This window comes from Salmo trutta, unplaced genomic scaffold, assembly GCF_901001165.1.
Source record: "Salmo trutta unplaced genomic scaffold, fSalTru1.1, whole genome shotgun sequence".
Lineage (NCBI taxonomy): Eukaryota > Metazoa > Chordata > Actinopteri > Salmoniformes > Salmonidae > Salmo > Salmo trutta.
The window spans coordinates 2,970,834-2,994,284 of NW_021822941.1; the positions used below are offsets into that span (position 1 = coordinate 2,970,834).

The 23,451-nt window shown below is 41.1% G+C and overlaps 1 protein-coding gene across 1 annotated transcript in view; it reads left to right on the plus strand.

Moving 5' to 3' along the window:
• The first annotated feature begins 262 nt into the window (after window positions 1-262).
• LOC115187340 (deleted in malignant brain tumors 1 protein-like) overlaps window positions 263-23,451 on the plus strand; it is a 45,746-nt gene continuing 22,557 nt past the window's right edge. Inside the window, exons 1-5 of the mRNA XM_029746409.1 lie at window positions 263-296; window positions 1,020-1,217; window positions 1,974-2,046; window positions 5,703-5,746; window positions 7,291-7,320. Coding sequence (XP_029602269.1) covers window positions 263-296; window positions 1,020-1,217; window positions 1,974-2,046; window positions 5,703-5,746; window positions 7,291-7,320 — 379 coding nt within the window. The remainder of the gene's footprint in view (window positions 297-1,019; window positions 1,218-1,973; window positions 2,047-5,702; window positions 5,747-7,290; window positions 7,321-23,451) is intronic.

Here is a 23,451-nt window from a genome sequence, read left to right on the forward strand (position 1 = left end):
CCTTGCAGATGAGTACAGGCTAACACATAAAAGCAATTGAGTCAAACAGTGACATGTACCATAAAAATAACTTTACTTCCAGGAATAGTAGGTCAAATTTTTTGGAGCTTCTTTCCAAAGGCCTCAACAGAAGTTTGGGTCTGGAGGATTTAAAGCACAGGTGAATGCTAATACCTGTCGCTACTGTTTAGTTGAAGGACATTGGGAGAAAGATTGTCCTCTACTTAAATCAAAAAAGTCAGGTCAAGTTAAACCTGCTGTGATGGCAGCTCCTGTTTCAGCCTCTGACCACCAGGGTGAGTTTTTTCAGCCACTAGTTGAGTTTGATTCTCAGTCTTCCCACTGATTTAAAAAAAAAAAAAAAATTCCCAGCCTTTATTTCAGATGGTGTAGTGTCCCTGAAAGATGGCAACCAAAATGTTTCGATCAAGATCTTAACTTTGTGGAGGAGGTAGTTAGGGTTTGGGATAAGGTCTTACAAGGTCGGTTGAAAAACTCCCAGACTTTGCAAAACCTTGGGGTTTTGGTAGATCATTTAGACTCTGAGAAACGTGATGAATTGGTAGCTCTTATTAGAAGCTACCCTGTTTTGTTTTCTGACACTCTATCAAAAACCCACTTAATTGAGCGTGACATAGACATCGGAGATGCTAAGCCTATCAAACAGAGATTTTATCGTGTATCTCAGGAGAAAAGACTGCAATTGGAAACAGAGGTGCAGTATATGTTGGACAATGGTATTGCGGAGCCATGTTATTCAAATTGGGCTTCACCCTGTCTTCTGCTCAAAAAGTCTGATTCCACTTTCAGACCTTGCACTGATTATAGAAAAGTTAACAATGTTACTAAAGCAGACCTTTACCCTCTTCCTAGGATGGAGGACTGTATTGATCAAGTTGGGTCAGCAAAGTATGTCAGCAAATTTGATCTTTTAAAGGGTTATTGGCAAGTACCCCTTACCAAAAGAGCTTGTGAGATTGTTGCCTTTATAACTCCATCTGGTTTGTTCTCTTATACAGTGATGCCTTTCGGCTTGCGGAATGCTCCAGCCACCTTCCAGAGGCTGATGAATCGGGTGGTCTCAGGTCTGGATGGGTGTGCCGTGTACTTGGACGACGTGGTCGTCTACTCAGACTCTTGGGAGGAGCATGTCTGTAGAGTGCGAGCCCTGTTCGAAAGACTGGTGTGGGCCAGGTTGACTATCAATTTGGCCAAGTGTGAGTTTGCCAAAGCTACAGTCACATACCTAGGCAAGGTTGTTGGTCAGGGTGTTGTCTGTCCCATGGAAGCCAAGGTTCAGGCTGTGAAGCAGTTCCCACAGCCCTCCACAAAGAAAACTGATGCGCTTCCTGGGAATGGCGGGGTACTACCGTGCTTTTTGTAACTACTTTTCGGTAGTAGTGTCCCCCCTGACCAATCTGCTGAAGGCCAAGACTGAATTTATCTGGTCCGCCCAGTGTCAAGAGGCATTTGATGCAGTTAAGGCTCTTTTGTGTTTGTCACCCGTGTTGGTAGCTCCAAATTGAGAAACCTTTCAAATTGCAGGTAGACACCAGTCAAATCGGTGCTGGGGCTGTGCTTCTCCAGGAAAATGATAATGTTGAGTGTCCAGTCAGTTTCTTTTCCCGGAAATTTAAGAAGTATCAGAAACTATTCTGTAATTTGAAAAGGAAGCTTTAGGTCTCATTTGGGCTTTACAGCACTTCGAGGTCTATGTTGGTTCTGGTTTAACCCCTTTAACTGTGTTCACGGACCACAACCCACTTTTCTGAAGTCCCTGCAAAATCCCAACCAGCGCCTGATGCGTTGGGCTTTGTTCTTGCAACCATTCAACCTTGATATTAGACACATTAGGGTAAGGATAATATAATTGCTGATGCGCTGTCCCATGCTCCTTTAATCTAGTTTGTATTTTCTCTCTGCTGAACCCTGTGGACTGTCTGCGCCTCTTTCCTCTTTAATTTACTCCCCAGGTACCAGTGCTGCTGAGTTTGAGGACGGACAGTCAGCTAGGGGACACAGGGCTACTACTAGGAGCCGGGACTGGTATCTGTTTTTTGGGGGGGTTTTGGATTATGTTAAATGTTGGGTCGTAATTTGAATTGAGGGTGGTACCCTCATTTTAAGGAGGGGGGGGGGGTGTCACGGCTCCTCTGCAGTGCAGGGGCGGTTCCTCCTGCAGGCAGAGGAGGGTCGTTAGTGATTGGAGCTGGTGTGATTGGAGCCACCTGGGCTCAGGGTAGTTAACCAACTGCTCCTCTAACCTCTCTCTCTCTCTCTTCGCTTTCTCTCTCCCTGCTCCTCCAGGTATGATCCTGTTTTGTTTGTTCCTTTGTTGGTTTATTTAGTTCCTTTGTTTACACACACATATTCACGCGTCCATGCCCCCTACATACACCCTACATTATGACATTTCCACACCTCATTCCTTTTTCTTTGTTTAGATTTAATAGTTTTGTTTTATAATAAAGAACTTTTTGAATTGGCCTATACCGGTTGTTGATGTCATCTCATTTTTGACAATAAGACTCCTGAAAATTATCAAATGGCTTTACAGACTATTTGCATTGTCTCCCCCCCTCTTCTATGCTGCTGCTACTCTGTTATTATCTATGCATAGTCACTTTAACAACTCCACCTACATGTACATATTACTTATATAGCCTCCACATTGACTCTGTACCAGTACCCCTGTATATAGCCTCCACATTAACTCTGTACAGGTACCCCTGTATAAAGCCTCACTATTGTTATTTTACTGCTGCTATTTAATTACTTATTACTTTTATAAGACAGATCAGGAAACTCTACATGTATTTAACCCCTTATTTGTGGAACTAAACTATCTCCATATATTCTTCCATACATGTGTTAAACTGGTACCAGGAGACCTTCAGACGAGTCTTGTAAAGCTTGTGGACGTCCTAGATCATAACAACCTGTACGTGTTCCTGAGTCTCATCTTTCCATAGTTTACAGGCCAAACAGATCAGACGTTACAGATTTCCACACGGCCGCAGAAATTGTAGGCTAATATAAATATCTCTAGTTTAAACAGATGGATTTTGATGGGGATTGTTTTTTAATGTTAATTACATTCCTACAGGTTCACAAATGGTATTCTAAGGGTTAAATGGTATTCTAAGGGTTAAATGGTATTCTAAGGGTTAAATGGTATTCTAAGGGTTAAATGGTTAAATGGTATTCTAAGGGTTAAATGGTATTCTAAGGGTTAAATGGTATTCTAAGGGTTAAATGGTAAATGAAAAAGCATCTACCAAACATGGATTGTGTGTGGGGGGAACAGAGATGTGGTAGTCATATAATAATCATGCTGTGGTCTACATTTTGTTCATCATCAAGCAGACCAGATCATTAAAGATGGTGGGAGAGCCTGTTAGGCTGTTTAAAATGGAACAATATCATTTATATACTGTAGCATGAGACTAATAACTCTATATACAATTTAACAGGATTTGAAATTGTTTTCATAATTTATAAATATAATACATTTTTCACTGAGACATCATGGCGTGTACATCAATTTAAATCCCAACTTGTAACTAAAGCATAATTAATAAAAAATCAACAATGTATTGGACAGGCCTATGAGGTCTAAAGGTCTGTCTTTCCAAGACATTCTGTTAATCTACAAGCAGACCTGGTGATTCTAGATGGTGGGAGAGCCTGTTATTTAACCTGTTAGGGCTAGGGGGCAGTATTTACATGGCCGGATAAAAAAACGTACCCGATTTAATCTGGTTATTACTACTGCCCAGAAACTAGAATATGCATATAATTATTGGCTTTGGATAGAAAACACCCTAAAGTTTCTAAAACTGTTTGAATGGTGTCTGTGAGTATAACAGAACTCAAATGGCAGGCGGCAACCTGAGAAGATTCCAAACAGGAAGTACCCTCTCTGACCATTCCTTGGGCTTCTTGGCTCTGTTTATTGAAAATGTAGGATCTTTGCTGTAACATGACACTTCCTACGGCTCCCATAGGCTCTCAGAACCCGGGAAAAAGCTGAATGGTGTAATTCCAGCCGCTGGCTGAAAAACTTTAGCGCCTTTGGTAAGTGGTCTATCAGAGGACCATCAGACTGAGGCTCGTGCACGAGGGGATCCCATATTTTTATTTTCTCTCTCTTTGAACGTAAACACAGATTCCCGGTCGGAATATTATTGCTTTTTTACGAGAAAAATGGCATAAAAATGTATTTTAAACAGCGGTTGACATGCTTCGAAGTACAGTAATGGAATATTTAGAAATGTTTTGTCACAAAACGCGTCGGGCGCGTAACCCTTATTTACCCTTTCGGATAGTGTCTTGAACGCACGAACAAAACGGCGCTATTTGGATATAACTATGGACTATTTGGGACCAAACCAACATTTGTTATTGAAGTAGAAGTCCTGGGAGTGCATTCTGACGAAGAACACCAAAGGTAATAACATTTTTCTTATAGTAAATCTGACTTTGGTGAGAGCTAAACTTGGTGGGTGTGTAAATAGCTAGCAGTGATGGCTGGGCTATCTACTTAGAATATTGCAAAATGTGCTTTCACCGAAAAGCTATTTTAAAATCGGACATAGCGAGTGCATAGAGGGGTTCTGTATCTATAATTCTTAAAATAATTGTTATGTTTTTTGTGAATGTTTATCGTGAGTAATTTAGTAAATTCACCGGAAGTTTGCGGGGGGTATGCTAGTTCTGAACGCCACATGCTAATGTAAAAAGCTGGTTTTTGATATAAATATGAACTTGATTGAACAAAACATGCATGTATTGTATAACATAATGTCCTAGGGGTGTCATCTGATGAAGATCATCAAAGGTTAGTGCTGCATTTAGCTGTGGTTTTGTTTTTTGTGACATTATATGCTAGCTTGAAAAATGGGTGTCTGATTATTTCTGGCTGGGTACTCTGCTGACATAATCTACTGTTTTGCTTTCGTTGTAAAGCCTTTTTGAAATCGGACAGTGTGGTTAGATTAACGAGAGTCTTGTCTTTAAAATGCTGTAAAATAGTCATATGTTTTTAGAAATTGAAGTAATAGCATTTCTAAGGTATTTGAATAACGCGCCACTGGCTGTTACGTAGGTGGGACGATTTCGTCCCACATATCCTAGAGAGGTTAAAATGGAAGAATATAACTTACTGTAGCCTATATAATGTAACAATGACAATAATCCCTTCATATATACTGTAGTTGAAGGTTATTTTAGTGTCATAAAAATGGTTCATTAAAACATTGTGAGTATAACAGAACTGATATGGCAGGCGAAAACCTGAGGAAAATCCATCCAGGAAGTGGGATTCTTTTGATGTGAGTGTTTTTCCATTGAAAGCCTATCGACCATATAAGTGGATAAGACCCAGATTGCAGTTCCTATGGCTTCCACTAGATGTCAACAGTCTTTAGACATTGTTTCAGGCTTGTATTCTGAGAAATGAAGAAGAATGAGAGCATTGCATGAAGGTGGGTCGAATGAACCAGAGCTTTTTGCGCGCACGACCGGGAGTGCGCCCTCCGTTCTTTTAACTTTGTATTGAATACGCTATTGTCTGGTTGAAATATTATCGATTATAAAGACAATAGACAACCTGAGGATTAATTAAACATTGTTTGACGTTTCCACGAACTTTACCGGTACTATTAGCATGTATTCTACTGTTGTAACCGCCTTTGAGCCAGTGGATTACTGAACAAAACACGCCAACAGATGAAGTTCATCAAAGGTAAGTTATTAATTTTATCGCTATTTCTGACTTTCGTTACTCCTCTACTTGGCTTGAAATTGTTTGACTGCTTTTGTATGCGGTGCGCTGTCCTCAGATAATTGCATGGTGTGCTTTCATCGTAAAGCCTTTTTGAAATCTGACACAGCGGCTGGATTAACAAGAAGTTAATCTTTATTTTGATGTATAACACTTGTATCATCATGAAAGTTTATGACTTTCTGTAATTTGTATTTTGTGCTCTGCAATTTCACTGGATGTTGGCCAGATGGGACGCTAAAAGGTTAAAGGTTAAAACAAATCAGGATGCTTGGTGGATGGATTCAGTGTAGATGTTCTGCTGTGTATCCAGGGGTTCATATGAAAGTGGTAGATTTGTAATTCTTTACAAGAGAAAGTTCTGGATTACTTTTCTTTGGGTGACCTGATTGGACTTGATCGATGTTGAGGTGAGAAGAGTAAGAGGAGAAGAGAATGGCAGAAGAGGAGAATAGAGGGGTAGAAGAGAAACTGGGGGAGAAGAGGAGAGGGGGAGAAGAGGAGAGGGGGAGAAGATGAGATGGGGGAGAAGATGAGATGGGGGAGAAGAGATGGGGAGGGGGAGATGAAGAAGATGAGATGGGGGAGAAGAGATGGGGAGGGGGAGATGAAGAAGAGAGTGAGAGAAGAGGAAAGGGGACATAAGAGGAGGAGAAGAGGAGAAAAGAGGGAGAGGATGAGAAGAGGGGGAGAAGGGGATAGGGGGTGAAGAGGGGGAGGAGAGGGGCAGAAGAGAAGGGGGGAAGAGAGACTGGGAGAATAGGAGAGGAGAGAGGGAGAAGAGTGACTGGAAGATGAGGAGAGGGGAGGAGAAGAGAGGGGTGAAAAGATTATAGAGGGGAGAAGAGATGGAGAGGAGGAGAAGAGAGGGGGGAAGAGAAACTAGGAGAGGGGGAGGAGAGGAGAGAAGAGGAGAGGGGTGAGGAGAAGAGAGGAGGAGAGGAGAGAAGAGGAGAGGGGTGAGGAGAAGAGAAGAGTAGATGGAGAGGGTGGAGAAGAGAGGAGAGGGGAGGAGAGGGGAGAAGAAGGGACTGGAGAGGGGAGAGGAGAAGAGTAGAAGGGGGATAAGAGGAGAAGAGATGGGTTGAAGAGAAAAGTAGAGGGAGAGAAGTGAAGAGGGGGAGGGGAGAGGAAGAAGTGGAGAAGAGAGGGGAAAGTCACTGAGCTCTTCATTAAGGCCATTCTACTGCCAATGTTTGTCTATGGAGATTGCATGGCTGAGTGCTTGATTTATACATCTGTCAGGAAGGGGAGTGGCTGAAATAGAATCCACTAATTTGAAGGGGTGTCCACATACTTTTGTATATATAGTGTATGTAGACATGGGTGTTGTTGCACCATACCAACGATAAGCCTGTCTTCCCCATCACATCATGAAAGGTCATGTTGATGTTCATTTAACCTCTGTCTCTCTCTTCCTCTGACTCCTCCCTTTCTCCTTTGTTTCTCTCTATCTCTCTGTCTCTTTCTCTCTCTTTCTCCTCTGTCTCTCTCTTTCTCCTCAGATCTCCAGGCTCAAAGCGTCAGTCCACCAGGTAGGTAGAGTATAAATCTACAGTGATTATAGCAGTTCAATATTAGTCAACTTTATTATCCCACATGGAGAAATTCATGTGTCCATACAAACCATTCTAAACCCCAATAACAAGTAGTGTTTTATGGAACTACTAATACTTGTCAACCACAAAGCACTACTGCTGTTAGAATAACAGAATCACTGTCATCATCTGTCCTCACCACTGTGTTTTCCTCTCTGCTGTTTACAGCTGAACTCTCAGTCAGACTGGTGGATGGGACCACTTCCTGTTCTGGTACAGTGGAAGTCTTCTACAGAGGAGAGTGGTTGGGTCTATGTACTGGGTGGTGGTGGAGCATGAGAGATGTTAAGGTTGTGTGTAGAGAGCTGGACTGTGGGAATCCTGTAGCTGAATCTAGAGGACCTCTGGTTGAACATAGAAGAGGAGTCAGACTATTGAGATGTAGTGGAGATGAGTCTTCTATTAGACAGTGTGACATCATAGGAGGACCTGTTTTCTGTAATCGTGGATATTATCATCATGTGACCTGTTCAGGTAAGAGACTGGTCATATTGAGAGATTTATTTATACATTATACAATATTACCATGTATCATGTTTTATGTGTTTTTATTTCATTTAAATAGAGGGAGAGATGTCAGATGTATTTAAACATTATATTTGTGTTTGTCATATTGGTTTATGGGAGATGTTCATGGGCAGATCATTGTAGTTCAGATGGTACTGAAGTGAAGCTGCCTGATGGATGTCCAGCTGTTTATTTTCTATAAAGTGAAGTGAACTTATTCCTGTCTCCTGCCTGCATTATTCCCAACCCTATCCTGAGTGACTAAGAACCCATTTCTACCTCTTACAGTATCAAACATAGCAAACTACAATCTTTTATCCAACATATTTGTGTTTAGTCCTTGACAGTGTCATCAACAAAACTGATTGAATGTTCAACCAAGTCTTTTTCTCCAGAGTCTGTGCGGCTTGTGGATGGAGCTGGTCTCTGCTCTGGGAGAGTGGAGGTGAAGTCCAATCAGTCCTGGGCCTCAGTGTGTGAAGCTGACTTTGACCGGCAGGATGCAGAGGTAGTCTGTGGGGAGCTTGGCTGTGGGGCTCCTGCAGCTCTACAGGGGGGGCTCTATGGAGAAGGTGAGGGTCAGACCTGGGATAAAGAGTTCCAGTGTAAAGGCAAAGAGTCCCTTCTCCTGGACTGTGACACCTCAGACAGAGAAAACAACACCTGTCTACCTGGTAATGCTGTTGGACTCACCTGCTCAGGTAAGAAACAGTTTGTCACTCAATCAACATTGTTTCTCACCTGGAGGGAAGAATATGAGAGACAATATAGGTTTGTTTTAGTGAGAAAATAGTAAGATTACTGTCTCTCTCTTTTCTTTTCTCAGAGCCTGATGATGTGAGGCTGGTGGGAGGAGGCAGTCGATGTGCTGGTGGAGTGGAGCGGTACGACCAGGGAGAGTGGAGGACTGTGGGAGCTGTCCTGAACCAGGAGTATGTAGCTGCAGTAGTGTGTAGACAGCTGGGTTGTGGCTCCACTGTTTCAGCTCTACCTGGAAACACCACTGGAGGGAATAACATTATCTGTTCTGGGTCTGAGTCTTCACTGAGGGAGTGTTGGAGAAGATATTATCTCCTTCCTGGATTCACAGTGATCTGCTCAGGTAATAATAAGATACTCTATGTGGCCAAAAGTGTGTGGACATTTGTGGATTCTGCAATTTCAGCCACACCCATTGCTGAAAACACAAGCTTGGATTGGATTTACTGAAGATCTCAGTGACTTAACTTGGAAGTCTAGGAGCAACAACAGCTCAACCGTGAAGTGGTAGACAACACAAGCTCCCAGAACAGAACGAACCGCTGAGTTCCACATACTTTAGTCCATGTATTATATCTCCTTCCTGGATTATAATTATATTCAACTGATTTCCTTCATTCATACAACTTCCTCTGCACCTCTCATGATGACTGTTTAGCTTGTCAGTCTGCTTTACAAATAGATCACTCAGTCAAGTAGGAATCAAATACAACTTAAATATCCCAGAATGCTTTTGTATTTGAGTGTTATCTCAGTGAACGTCTCTACTCACTACCATTGTCACATGTCATGTTATTGTCATATCTAAATGAGGAAAGTAGTTGAGGAGCTACGTTTTCTTTTTCTCTCCTCTTGCTCCAGATGTCCTGCTTAAGCCTGATATCAACATATGTTGTCTCAGTGACTGTAGGCCCACTACTCATGTTGCCCTGTGAGGGAGGGTGGCTAGCACTGTTACATGCTGATGTTATTGTCATATCTATAGGAAACTAGTTGAAGAGGTTTTTCTTGTTCTCTTTTATTGATACAGTCCAGCCTGAAATCTCCCTGACTGACTCAATGGGAGGGGTCTCCAGGGGCCACCAGGGGCCCGAGGTGTTCAGGGGCTACAGCTTCACCATCACCTGCTCCACTCAGCCACAGTACCCAGGAGGCTCCTTCCTGCTCATGTTCACCGGCTCCAACAGAACCCAGACCCAGCCAGCTGTCAATCACTCTGCTGCCTTCCTCTTCCCTGCTGCAGATGACTCCCACCAAGGGAACTACAGATGTGTTTCTGACAATTATGTTTTCTCTCATGACTTCTCCTCTGAGAGTGAGCTCCTCTCCCTCACCATCACAGGTAACTGAACATGAACCAGACTTATAACTTTGTCATTGACAGATTTCCCACAGATCTATCTGATGATGATCAGTCCCCTCATCAAAGGTGTTTCTGTTTGCAGCCTCTCCTCTGCCAGCCTTCATCATCAGACACGTTGTAGTGCTGCTGATCCTACTGACAGCCAACACCACCTCCTACCTGTACTACAAGGTAAAGACATTTACTCAGACGTTACAAGTCATTTAAACTAGAGGGAGAGGGTGAGGGGGAGAGGGAGGGAGAGAGAATGGAGATACTAGAGAGTAAATGACAGACAGACAGACAGACAGACAGACAGACAGACAGACAGACAGACAGACAGACAGACAGACAGACAGACCCAGTATTTGTCTGACTGTTGGTGCTGTGTCTCCCTAGCCCACCAGGAGGCAGAAGAGAGTGAACAGGGTGAGCAGCATGGATCTTTATGTCAATGCCATGGAGATGGTCTCTCTGAGCTCCAGAGCTGAAGCTGGACCGGGAGAGGAGAGAGCAGCCCAGGGGACGGAGTAGGAGTAGAATGAAGCTGACCCTACATGCTGATCTTAGGTCAGTTTTGTGTTTTAAATGGATGGTCAGCAGTGGACTGGTGTTTAAAATGTGGTGACAAACCTGAAGTGGTTCTAATTTTAATAACAAGTTCAGAATTAGTTTATCTTTCTAGAACCTTGGAAGAAATCTAAAAGGAGTGACTGTAACCACCATTATTCCTTTTAGTTTGGTTTTTACCACCAGAGAAACATGGGGTTCTGGGTAACATGGGGTTCTGGGTAACATGGGGTTCTGGGTAACATTGGGGTTCTGGGTAACATTGGGGTTCTGGGTAACATTGGGGTTCTGGGTAACATTGGGGTTCTGGGTAACATGGGGTTTGGGGTAACATGGGGTTTAGATTATTTTAAGAGTAGCTCAATTACGTCTGTTTTGTGTTCCAGAATAAATTGGTTTTTGCTTTTGTCTTCATGTCTTTTTCTCATTTAGTGTCTCTTAGATTCTTTATCTTATTTGGTGTCTCTTAGATTCTTTATCTTATTTAGTGTCTCTTAGATTCTTTATCTTGAAGTGTTTCCATTATTAGTTCATGTATTATTATAATCATCTGGTCATTCTTTGTATTTTGAAAGATGTTTTAATAAAGGGTTTTGTTGTTGATGTTTACCTGTCATGATGTTGTTGATTATAAATGTTATATTGATTATACTGTAGATTATTGTTATGATGTTGTTAGTAGTATATAGATAATGATGATATTGATTATTGATTATGATGTAGATTATTGTTATGTTGTTAGTAGTATATAGATAATGATGTTATTGATTATAAATGTTATGATATTGATTATGATGTAGATTATTGTTATGATGTTGTTAGTAGTATATAGATAATGATGTTATTGATTATAAATGTTATGATATTGATTATTGATTATGATGTAGATTATTGTTATGATGTTGTTAGTAGTATATAGATAATGATGTTATTGATTATAAATGTTATGGTATTGATTATGAAGTAGATTATTGATTATGATGTTGCTCTCTAAACTGCCATGTAATCAACTGAATGCTTTTAATAAACTTACAGGCTGTCAGTCTTGTGTGATTCTCCTCTTGGACAGACTACAACATACAGTATGAATGAACTGGTCATACATTTGGCTGGAGGTTAGGAAGTGCATCTCAGTTTCCACCTCATTTTGTGGGCTGTGTGCTCATAGCCTGTCTTCTCCTGAGAGACAGGTACCACCTGTATATAGTCTTGCTATTGTTATTTTACTGCTGCTCTTTAATTACTTGTTACTTTCATTTCTTATTCTTATCCATATTTTTTTAAACTGCATTGTTGATTAGGGGCTTGTAACTAATACACTTTGATTTGATTTGAGGTCTGCCTATGGCGGCCTTTCTCAATAGCAAAGCTATGCTCACTGAGTCTGTACGTAGTCAAAGCTTTCCTTAAGTTTGGGTCAGTCACTGTGGTCAGGTGTTCTGCCACTGTGTAGTCTCTGTTTAGGGCTAAATAACATTCTAGTTTGCTCTGTTTTTTTGTTAATTCTTTTTGTTTTCTCATGATTTGGTTTGGTCTAATATGTTTGCTGTCCTGGGACTCGGTGGGGTCTGTTTGTGAACAGAGCCCCAGGTCCAGCTTGCTTAGGGGACTCTTCTGTCTGTCTCTCTCTGTGTCTCTTGCTCTGTCTGTCTGTCTCTCTCTCTCACACACACACAGATGAGGGGCTAATAATATCACCTGCTAATTCAAACAGTGAGAAACTACAAACAGAGAGAGAGAAGACATCAATGTAGTTATTTATCCTCCATAGACTATGATGTATTGTTGTCCTGGTGTGTAGTTATTTATCCTCCATAGACTATGATGTATTGTTGTCCTGGTGTGTAGTTATTTATCCTCCATAGACTATGATGTATTGTTGTCCTGGTGTGTAGTTATTTATCCTCCATAGACTATGATGTATTGTTGTCCTGGTGTGTAGTTATTTATCCTCCATAGACTATGATGTATTGTTGTCCTGGTGTGTAGTTATTTATCCTCCATAGACTATGATGTATTGTTGTCCTGGTGTGTAGTTATTTATCCTCCACATAGACTATGATGTATTGTTGTCCTGGTGTGTAGTTATTTATCCTCCATAGACTATGATGTATTGTTGTCCTGGTGTGTAGTTATTTATCCTCCACATAGACTATGATGTATTGTTGTCCTGGTGTGTAGTTATTTATCCTCCATAGACTATGATGTATTGTTGTCCTGGTGTGTAGTTATTTATCCTCCATAGACTATGATGTATTGTTGTCCTGGTGTGTAGTTATTTATCCTCCATAGACTATGATGTATTGTTGTCCTGGTGTGTAGTTATTTATCCTCCATAGACTATGATGTATTGTTGTCCTGGTGTGTAGTTATTTATCCACATAGACTATGATGTATTGTTGTCCTGGTGTGTAGTTATTTATCCACATAGACTATGATGTATTGTTGTCCTGGTGTGTAGTTATTTATCCTCCATAGACTATGATGTATTGTTGTCCTGGTGTGTAGTTATTTATCCTCCATAGACTATGATGTATTGTTGTCCTGGTGTGTAGTTATTTATCCTCCACGTAGACTATGATGTATTGTTGTCCTGGTGTGTAGTTATTTATCCTCCATAGACTATGATGTATTGTTGTCCTGGTGTGTAGTTATTTATCCTCCATAGACTATGATGTATTGTTGTCCTGGTGTGTAGTTATTTATCCTCCATAGACTATGATGTATTGTTGTCCTGGTGTGTAGTTATTTATCCTCCATAGACTATGATGTATTGTTGTCCTGGTGTGTAGTTATTTATCCTCCACATAGACTATGATGTATTGTTGTCCTGGTGTGTAGTTATTTATCCACATAGACTATGATGTATTGTTGTCCTGGTGTGTAGTTATTTATCCTCCACATAGACTATGATGTATTGTTGTCCTGGTGTGTAGTTATTTATCCACATAGACTATGATGTATTGTTGTCCTGGTGTGTAGTTATTTATCCTCCATAGACTATGATGTATTGTTGTCCTGGTGTGTAGTTATTTATCCTCCACATAGACTATGATGTATTGTTGTCCTGGTGGTGTAGTTATTTATCCTCCATAGACTATGATGTATTGTTGTCCTGGTGTGTAGTTATTTATCCTCCATAGACTATGATGTATTGTTGTCCTGGTGTGTAGTTATTTATCCTCCATAGACTATGATGTATTGTTGTCCTGGTGTGTAGTTATTTATCCTCCATAGACTATGATGTATTGTTGTCCTGGTGTGTAGTTATTTATCCTCCACATAGACTATGATGTATTGTTGTCCTGGTGTGTAGTTATTTATCCTCCATAGACTATGATGTATTGTTGTCCTGGTGTGTAGTTATTTATCCTCACATAGACTATGATGTATTGTTGTCCTGGTGTGTAGTTATTTATCCTCCACATAGACTATGATGTATTGTTGTCCTGGTGTGTAGTTATTTATCCTCCATAGACTATGATGTATTGTTGTCCTGGTGTGTAGTTATTTATCCTCCATAGACTATGATGTATTGTTGTCCTGGTGTGTAGTTATTTATCCTCACATAGACTATGATGTATTGTTGTCCTGGTGTGTAGTTATTTATCCTACATAGACTATGATGTATTGTTGTCCTGGTGTGTAGTTATTTATCCTCCATAGACTATGATGTATTGTTGTCCTGGTGGTGTAGTTATTTATCCACATAGACTATGATGTATTGTTGTCCTGGTGTGTAGTTATTTATCCTCCATAGACTATGATGTATTGTTGTCCTGGTGTGTAGTTATTTATCCTCCACATAGACTATGATGTATTGTTGTCCTGGTGTGTAGTTATTTATCCTCCATAGACTATGATGTATTGTTGTCCTGGTGTGTAGTTATTTATCCTCCATAGACTATGATGTATTGTTGTCCTGGTGTGTAGTTATTTATCCACATAGACTATGATGTATTGTTGTCCTGGTGTGTAGTTATTTATCCTCCATAGACTATGATGTATTGTTGTCCTGGTGTGTAGTATTTATCCTCCACATAGACTATGATGTATTGTTGTCCTGGTGTGTAGTTATTTATCCTCCATAGACTATGATGTATTGTTGTCCTGGTGTGTAGTTATTTATCCTCCACATAGACTATGATGTATTGTTGTCCTGTGTGTGTAGTTATTTATCCTCCATAGACTATGATGTATTGTTGTCCTGGTGTGTAGTTATTTATCCTCCATAGACTATGATGTATTGTTGTCCTGGTGTGTAGTTATTTATCCACCATAGACTATGATGTATTGTTGTCCTGGTGTGTAGTTATTTATCCTCCATAGACTATGATGTATTGTTGTCCTGGTGTGTAGTTATTTATCCTCCATAGACTATGATGTATTGTTGTCCTGGTGTGTAGTTATTTATCCTCCATAGACTATGATGTATTGTTGTCCTGGTGTGTAGTTATTTATCCTCCATAGACTATGATGTATTGTTGTCCTGGTGTGTAGATATTTATCCTCCACATAGACTATGATGTATTGTTGTCCTGGTGTGTAGTTATTTATCCTCCATAGACTATGATGTATTGTTGTCCTGGTGTGTAGTTATTTATCCTCCATAGACTATGATGTATTGTTGTCCTGGTGTGTAGTTATTTATCCTCCATAGACTATGATGTATTGTTGTCCTGGTGTGTAGTTATTTATCCTCCATAGACTATGATGTATTGTTGTCCTGGTGTGTGTGTGTGTGTGTGTGTGTGTGTGTGTGTGTGTGTGTGTGTGTGTGTGTGTGTGTGTGTGTGTGTGTGTGTGTGTGTGTGTGTGTGTGTGTGTGTGTGTGTGTGTGGTGATAGGTGGGTTTGCTGTGAGTGTAAATGCAGAGCCAACTACTCCATGTCTGGTCAGGGTCCAGAAGTCACCCACCAACCCTGGAGAGATACAGTCACCCACCAACCCTGGAGAGATACAGTCACCCACCAACCCTGGAGAGATACAGTCACCCACCAACCCTGGAGAGATACAGTCACCCACCAACCCTGGAGAGATACAGTCACCCACCAACCCTGGAGAGATACAGTCACCCACCAACCCTGGAGAGATACAGTCACCCACCAACCCTGGAGAGATACAGTCACCCACCAACCCTGGAGAGATACAGTCACCCACCAACCCTGGAGAGATACAGTCACCCACCAACCCTGGAGAGATTCAGTCACCCACCAACCCTGGAGAGATACAGTCACCCACCAACCCTGGAGAGATACAGTCACCCACCAACCCTGGAGAGATACAGTCACCCACCAACCCTGGAGAGATACAGTCACCCACCAACCCTGGAGAGATACAGTCACCCACCAACCCTGGAGAGATTCAGTCACCCACCAACCCTGGAGAGATACAGTCACCCACCAACCCTGGAGAGATACAGTCACCCACCAACCCTGGAGAGATACAGTCACCCACCAACCCTGGAGAGATGCAGTCACCCACCAACCCTGGAGAGATGCAGTCACCCACCAACCCTGGAGAGATACAGTCACCCACCAACCCTGGAGAGATACAGTGACCCACCAACCCTGGAGAGATACAGGCCTTGCAGGATTTTGTTCCAGACCACCACTGAAACGCCTGAAGTTAAATTGGCTAATCATAAAGGATTTGATGATATATTGATTGATTGGTATGTGTTGAAGTGGTACTGGGCTGGGAAACGTCTGCATACCTGGTCTGTGCCCCAATAATCTCTCCTTCCTCCCAAAGTGTACACTTGTTCTCTTCCCTTCAAGGACAGGATTTGACAGGAATTGATTAGTATGGAAACTCATGCTTTAACCTATGCCTTCACCAATCCAATGCTTTTACACTTTATGGGGAGTAGTGAACGAGTGCACACTTCAGGAAGCAGTAAATACTTTTGGGATGCAGGCCTGGCCCAGGCCAGAGGATCTCCACATTGACCACTTAGCAAAGGGAGCCTATATATTCTGTGGTGCTCTATTCTGGAATATTAACTGGCGTTTGTTGCCCCCTTGTGGAAAGAACCTCTTATTGATGTGGCTCTCTGTAGAGATCTCTGAAGTTTGTACCTCGCAGCACACCGTACACATATTCGAGGTTAAAAGCCTATATTATCATTCTGCAAGCAGCAGGATAATATGCAGGCAGCACAACATCAGATTATTTTCTTCTAAATAAGAGTCCCCCTGCAAAAACAAGATCAACTTTGAGAATATCGATTATTTTAGCACTGTAGTGCAGTACAACTGTTTGTCACAGCAGTGCAACCACTTTAGAAACAAATAAATGGATAATTTGATGTATTTTAATATTGTATTATTTATACCAGCATTTCTTTAGAAAGTTTCCAAACTAAATACTGGTATGTTGAAAGCTGTTGTGTCGGCCAGTGGTGTAGTGGTGCCTGGAGAAGTGGGTATACAGTACTCTAATTTAGTAAAACATTTTCCAAACGGCCCAGTGAAGGAAAGGCCCCCTGTGTGAACAGCATGAGACACAGTGACATACACTCTGAATGACCTAAAATTATAAATCCCATATTGATCTTTAACAGTCAGACCAACTCAAGCTGTACTGTTCATATTGGTCTTTCACAGTCAGGCCAACCCAAGCTGTACTGTTCAGTAGGATAATAGTAGATCAACCCAAGCTGTACTGGTCAGTAGGATAATAGTAGATCAACCCAAGCTGTACTGGTCAGTAGGATAATAGTAGACCAACCCAAGCTGTACTGTTCAGTAGGATAATAGTAGACCAACCCAAGCTGTACTGTTCAGTAGGATAATAGTAGACCAACCCAAGCTGTACTGTTCAGTAGGATAATAGTAGACCAACCCAAGCTGTACTGTTCAGTAGGATAATAGTAGACCAACCCAAGCTGTACTGGTCAGTAGGATAATACTAGACCAACCCAAGCTGTACTGTTCAGTAGGATAATAGTAGATCAACCCAAGCTGTACTGTTCAGTAGGATAATAGTAGACCAACCCAAGCTGTACTGTTCAGTAGGATAATAGTAGACCAACCCAAGCTGTACTGTTCAGTAGGATAATAGTAGACCAACCCAAGCTGTACTGTTCAGTAGGATAATAGTAGACCAAACCAAGCTGTACTGGTCAGTAGGATAATAGTAGACCAACCCAAGCTGTACTGTTCAGTAGGATAATAGTAGACCAACCCAAGCTGTACTGTTCAGTAGGATAATAGTAGACCAACCCAAGCTGTACTGTTCAGTAGGATAATAGTAGACCAACCCAAGCTGTACTGTTCAGTAGGATAATAGTAGACCAACCCAAGCTGTACTGTTCAGTAGGATAATAGTAGACCAACCCAAGCTGTACTGTTCAGTAGGATAATAGTAGACCAACCCAAGCTGTACTGTTCAGTAGGATAATAGTAGACCAACCCAAGCTGTACTGGTCAGTAGGATAATAGTAGACCAACCCAAGCTGTACTGGTCAGTAGGATAATAGTAGACCAACCCAAGCTGTACTGGTCAGTAGGATAATAGTAGACCAACCCAAGCTGTACTGTTCAGTAGGATAATAGTATACTTTTTATTGAAACCGAGAAACTGAGTCAGAAATTCACAGGTTTCAAATCTTTAAAAAAAGTAATAATGTAAACAGATAAACAATACAATTGTATGTTCTGTCCATAACAATGCTTAAACCACATCAGGAGACCACATTTGAGGTCTGGGAAGAATATAAGAAACGTTAATTTTTTATTATTTTTGAGAGTAGTTCCCCTTTAATTCAAGTATACAGGCACCAAACACTGTTGGTTGATTAGCAGGGTGGACTGGAGTTTGCAGAAGAAATGGCCACTGGATTGATGCAAATAATCATGATATCATTCTGACAGGTAGGTATAGACTACTTTGTAGCTGTTTAACATTGAATAGAGCAGGTTTTAGAGAAAGCCTTTCCAGCTACCAGAAGACAGGTCTGTCATTACCATCTCTATATTGTTTCTGTTCCTTAATGCTTTGAAACCTGGACGTTTTACTTCATACTGTATTATGAGGCATGTCTTACCTTGCTTCAAAGTAGCCTGTTGACAAAATCCCACCATAGAAACGTTGAGGTAATTATTTTATAAATATGAGATCTCCTGTTCCATTGGTTTTCTTTAAAAAATATTACATTATCTGTCAGTCAAAGACATTATCCTAAATAATCATATTATCAACACATGATAGTAGTTGTATCTTTAAACCCTCCTCTTTCTAACTGATATTTCCATGTCTGTCCATGAAACCTCTTCCATGTGCCCTGTGCATTTTAGTACACTGTTTTCCCCCAAACTGCTTGTTGGAACATTCAGGAGTAGGTCTACTGCCATGTGGACATTCAGGAGTAGGTCTACTGCCATGTGGACATTCAGGAGTAGGTCTACTGCCATGTGAACATTCAGGAGTAGGTCTACTGCCATGTGGACATTCAGGAGTAGGTCTACTGCCATGTGGACATTCAGGAGTAGGTCTACTGCCATGTGGACATTCAGGAGTAGGTCTACTGCCATGTGGACATTCAGGAGTAGGTCTACTGCCATGTGGACATTCAGGAGTAGGTCTACTGCCATGTGGACATTCAGGAGTAGGTCTACTGCCATGTGGACATTCAGGAGTAGGTCTACTGCCATGTGGACATTGCTGCCATCAGATGCAGGCACCATCAGCCCTGTAAAATAAAAAGCTAATTATTTAAATGTATGCTCCCTCAGCTGTGCCTCACAAGTAATACAACTATTACCGGTGTAATCATATAGCCTACCTCAACTTTAAAATATGTCCTGAACAATGTATTGGCAGAGTAATTCAAGCTAAGCTAATATGTGGTGTGTGGTGTAGAGTAGGTCAGAAGGCTAAACTGGACAACCTTTACTGAAACTTCAGCCTGTATTAAACTGAAACTGCCTAATAAAACTATGGTGGAGCCTCAAACACACTTCGCTGCAGGATGTTTATTTACATAGTGATTCAGAAAGAAAACTGTACTGCCACTAAAGTATACATTATGGGGACAGCTAAACAGTGCTTCCCCATCAACAGCTCAATGAAAAAGGTTCCCCCTTGAACTGAGAGGCTCCCCACTGTTCCCCGGGCGCCGAAGGGGCTCCGCACCTCTCTGATTCAGAGGGGTTGGATTAAATGCAGAAGACACATTTCAGTTGAATGCATTCAGTTGTACTGACTAGGTATCCCCCTTTCCCTTTTGTAGGGGAAGCCCGCTCCCAACAGAACATACAAAACTCATGAATTAAGCCATTACAAACATGAAAGACTACATTTTCCACTCAGCTAAACATATCATGAATTATCTTAATAGAACCTTTGCAATCAGTTTATCATAATACTATATAGCACAATATAAAACATTTGTATAAACCCATCACTACTAACATGGTGTCTTCCAATACAGCCATTCACATGAACGCGCAATTCTGGACAGGCACTACAAAGCCAGCCTGACTGTGGTAGCTCTGGTCCTTGGTGTGGAAAAGGGAGAGGAGGACCGTGTGATGACAGAAGCAGAAATGTCGTTTGAAGTTGAAAGCGCGTCGAGTACAGTTAGCGAGAAAGATGAGTGGACAACAGTGAAGTCCATGAATGGAACAAAAAGGACTAACATGTTGTGTAAAATGAGTCTGATGAATCGTTGCTTGTTGGAGAACGTTCTTCGTTGGATATGGATGTTTAGTTGGGAAACCCTGTTGAAGTCAGGAGGATGGTGAAGAAGGTGTTGGGAATTGTGGATGCAGTCATAGTAACCAGGAGTGGTATGGTGTTAATATTGTGTAGTCATAGTAACCAGGAGTGGTATGGTGTTGATATGGTGTAGTCATAGTAACCAGGAGTGGTATGGTGTTGATATGATGTAGTCATAGTAACCAGGAGTGGTATGGTGTTGATATTGTGTAGTCATAGTAACCAGGAGTGGTATGGTGTTGATATGGTGTAGTCATAGTAACCAGGAGTGGTATGGTGTTGATATGGTGTAGTCATAGTAACCAGGAGTGGTATGGTGTTGATATGGTGTAGTCATAGTAACCAGGAGTGGTATGGTGTTGATATGGTGTAGTCATAGTAACCAGGAATGGTTTGGTGTTGATATGGTGTAGTCAAAGTAACCAGGAGTTGTATGGTGTTGATATGGTGTAGTCATAGTAACCAGGAGTGGTATGGTGTTGATATGGTGTGTATATAAAAAGCCAAAGGGAACATGCATTGTGGCTCGTGAATTTATCGACACATGAAGTGAACAGTTTGATATTCGGAGCAGCCACCAGTAAAAGGTGTTTCTCTGGCGTCCCATTGGACATTGATGATCAATATCTTAGACATAAAATTCCAGGAGTAGTTAAAACCTCTTGCGAGTACCCTACCAATGGGGGCGCCACAGCGCATTTTGGAAAAAATTCGTTCCCATTTTCAACGGCCTACTAATCAAACTCAGAAGCTAGGACATGCATATACTTATTTTATATGGATAGAAAACACCCTAAAGTTTCTGAAACTGTTTGAATGGTGTCTGTGAGTATAACAGAACTCGTATGGCAGTCAAAACCCCGAGACCGATTGAACCAGGAAGTGGGATTCTGAATTGTGGACTCGACTTCACAGCCTTCCCTATAATTTACAACGTGAAAAAATGATAATTGAGCACTTTCCAGTGCTTCCACTAGATGTCCCCAGTCTTTACAAAGTGTTTTGAGGCTTCTGCGGTCGAAACTCAGTGAAGGAGACGATGTGGCAATTGGTCACAGTAGTAGGGCCATCAGCATTGTGACGTCGGCGGCCGTGTCTGCCCCCACCTTTGGAAACCTTTTGAAACACAATGAAATCGTCCCACTCGAATCTGATTGGCTCTCTTGTTGAAACAGGCCCTGAAGATTAATGTTATACAACGTTTGACATGTTTGAACGAACCTACAGCAGTCAAAAAAGTCATTTTTCGTTAGGCAGGTCCCGCGCCCGTATCAACATTTGATTACAGCCTTAGGACGCGCTAACAACAGCAAGCTAATGGAACATAAAAGATGGACTTTTTCGACCGAAAATACATTTGTCGTGGACCTGGGATCCCGGGAAGTGCTTTCTGATGAAGACAACTAAAGGTGAGGGATTATTGGCAATATTATACAAGATCAGATGTGATGTGCGATTTTTCCAAGATGGCGACGAGCTAGGCTTTCTAGCTCATTTTCTGGGTATCGCATCCCCTTTTATCTCAAAGTGTGATTACTCTGTAAAGTTAATTTAAAATCTGTTATGACGGGTGTTTTCAAGAGATATTCATCTATAAATCTTAGATTGACAATATAAAAAAAAAAAATCGTTTTCGAATAGTAATTTATAAAATTGTAGCACTGTTTCCCGGGACGCATTTTATGGGAAAATAGTTAGTCAACGTCAGGTGCCGATGTAAAATGCTGTTTTTATATAGAAATATGACCTTTATTGAACAAAAGATTGCATGCTGTGTGTAACATGATGTCCTAGGTGTGTCATCTGATGAAGTTTGTAAAAGGTTAGTGCTGCATTTAGCTGTTTTTTGGTTATATGTGATGCGTGTGCTTGGTCGGAAAATTCATATGATGCTACTTTTACCATGTACTCCTCTAACATAATCTAATATTGTGCTTTTCCTGTAAAACCTTTTTGAAATCGGACAACGAGGGTCGATTCAAGAGAGGTGTATCTATAAAACAGTATGAGACAGTCCTATATTTGAAAAAAAAAAATATTGAATTTCGTTATGCTAATGTCGCTAGGAGTTTTCGCTGGAAAATGATCCCGCTAACGGGATGATATGCTCAAGAGGTTATTAATGCACATCTCTTGACCCGTATGGATAATGGGGAAAAGGAGCAGAGTTTATCTGTATTATTGACCCTATGGAGAATGTAGCTGTTTATCTGTATTATTGACCCCTATGGAGAATGTAGCTGTTTATCTGTATTATTGACCCCTATGGAGAATGTAGCTGTTTATCTGTATTATTGACCCCTATGGAGAATGTAGCTGTTTATCTGTATTATTGACCCCTATGGAGAATGTAGCTGTTTATCTGTATTATTGACCCCTATGGAGAATGTAGCTGTTTATCTGTATTATTGACCCTATGGAGAATGTAGCTGTTTATCTGTGTTATTGACCCCTATGGAGAATGTAGCTGTTTATCTGTATTATTGACCCCTATGGAGAATGTAGCTGTTTATCTGTAATATTGACCCTATGGAGAATGTAGCTGTTTATCTGTATTATTGACCCTATGGAGAATATAGCTGTTTATCTGTAATATTGACCCTATGGAGAATATAGCTGTTCATCTGTAATATTGACCCTATGGAGAATGGGGGGAAAGGAGCAGAGTTTGTCTGTATTATTGGTGTTTGCTTAGTATTTACCACCCTATGTAAAGTTGGGATATATAAGTGTTTTCAGATTGACGGAATATGTTCTAGAAGAGTCTGTGAATGTAAAATGTTGTAACTGTGGTTGGGATCATATTTCTGAATTCCCAGAATGCCCTGTTAGGGTGAAAGAGGTTGAGGAGTCAAGGATCAGGGCTGTACAGCAAGTCTCCTATGTGGAGGTGGTGAATAGAGTTGAAGGGAAGATGTACTATTGTAAAGTGGCTGTTCCACTGGATATCATAAGGTGAATCCACCAATTTGTAAGTCGCTCTGGATAAGAGCGTCTGCTAAATGACTTAAATGTAAATGTAAATGTAAATGTAAAAGAGGCCACAGTTCTGAAGAAGATATGGAGGTGGATGTACCACAACCAGTTGTAAATGTTATACGTCAATCAAGTGATCTGGATACACTTATTGTGGAGAAGGTGGATTTTGTAGCATTTACAGCCACAGT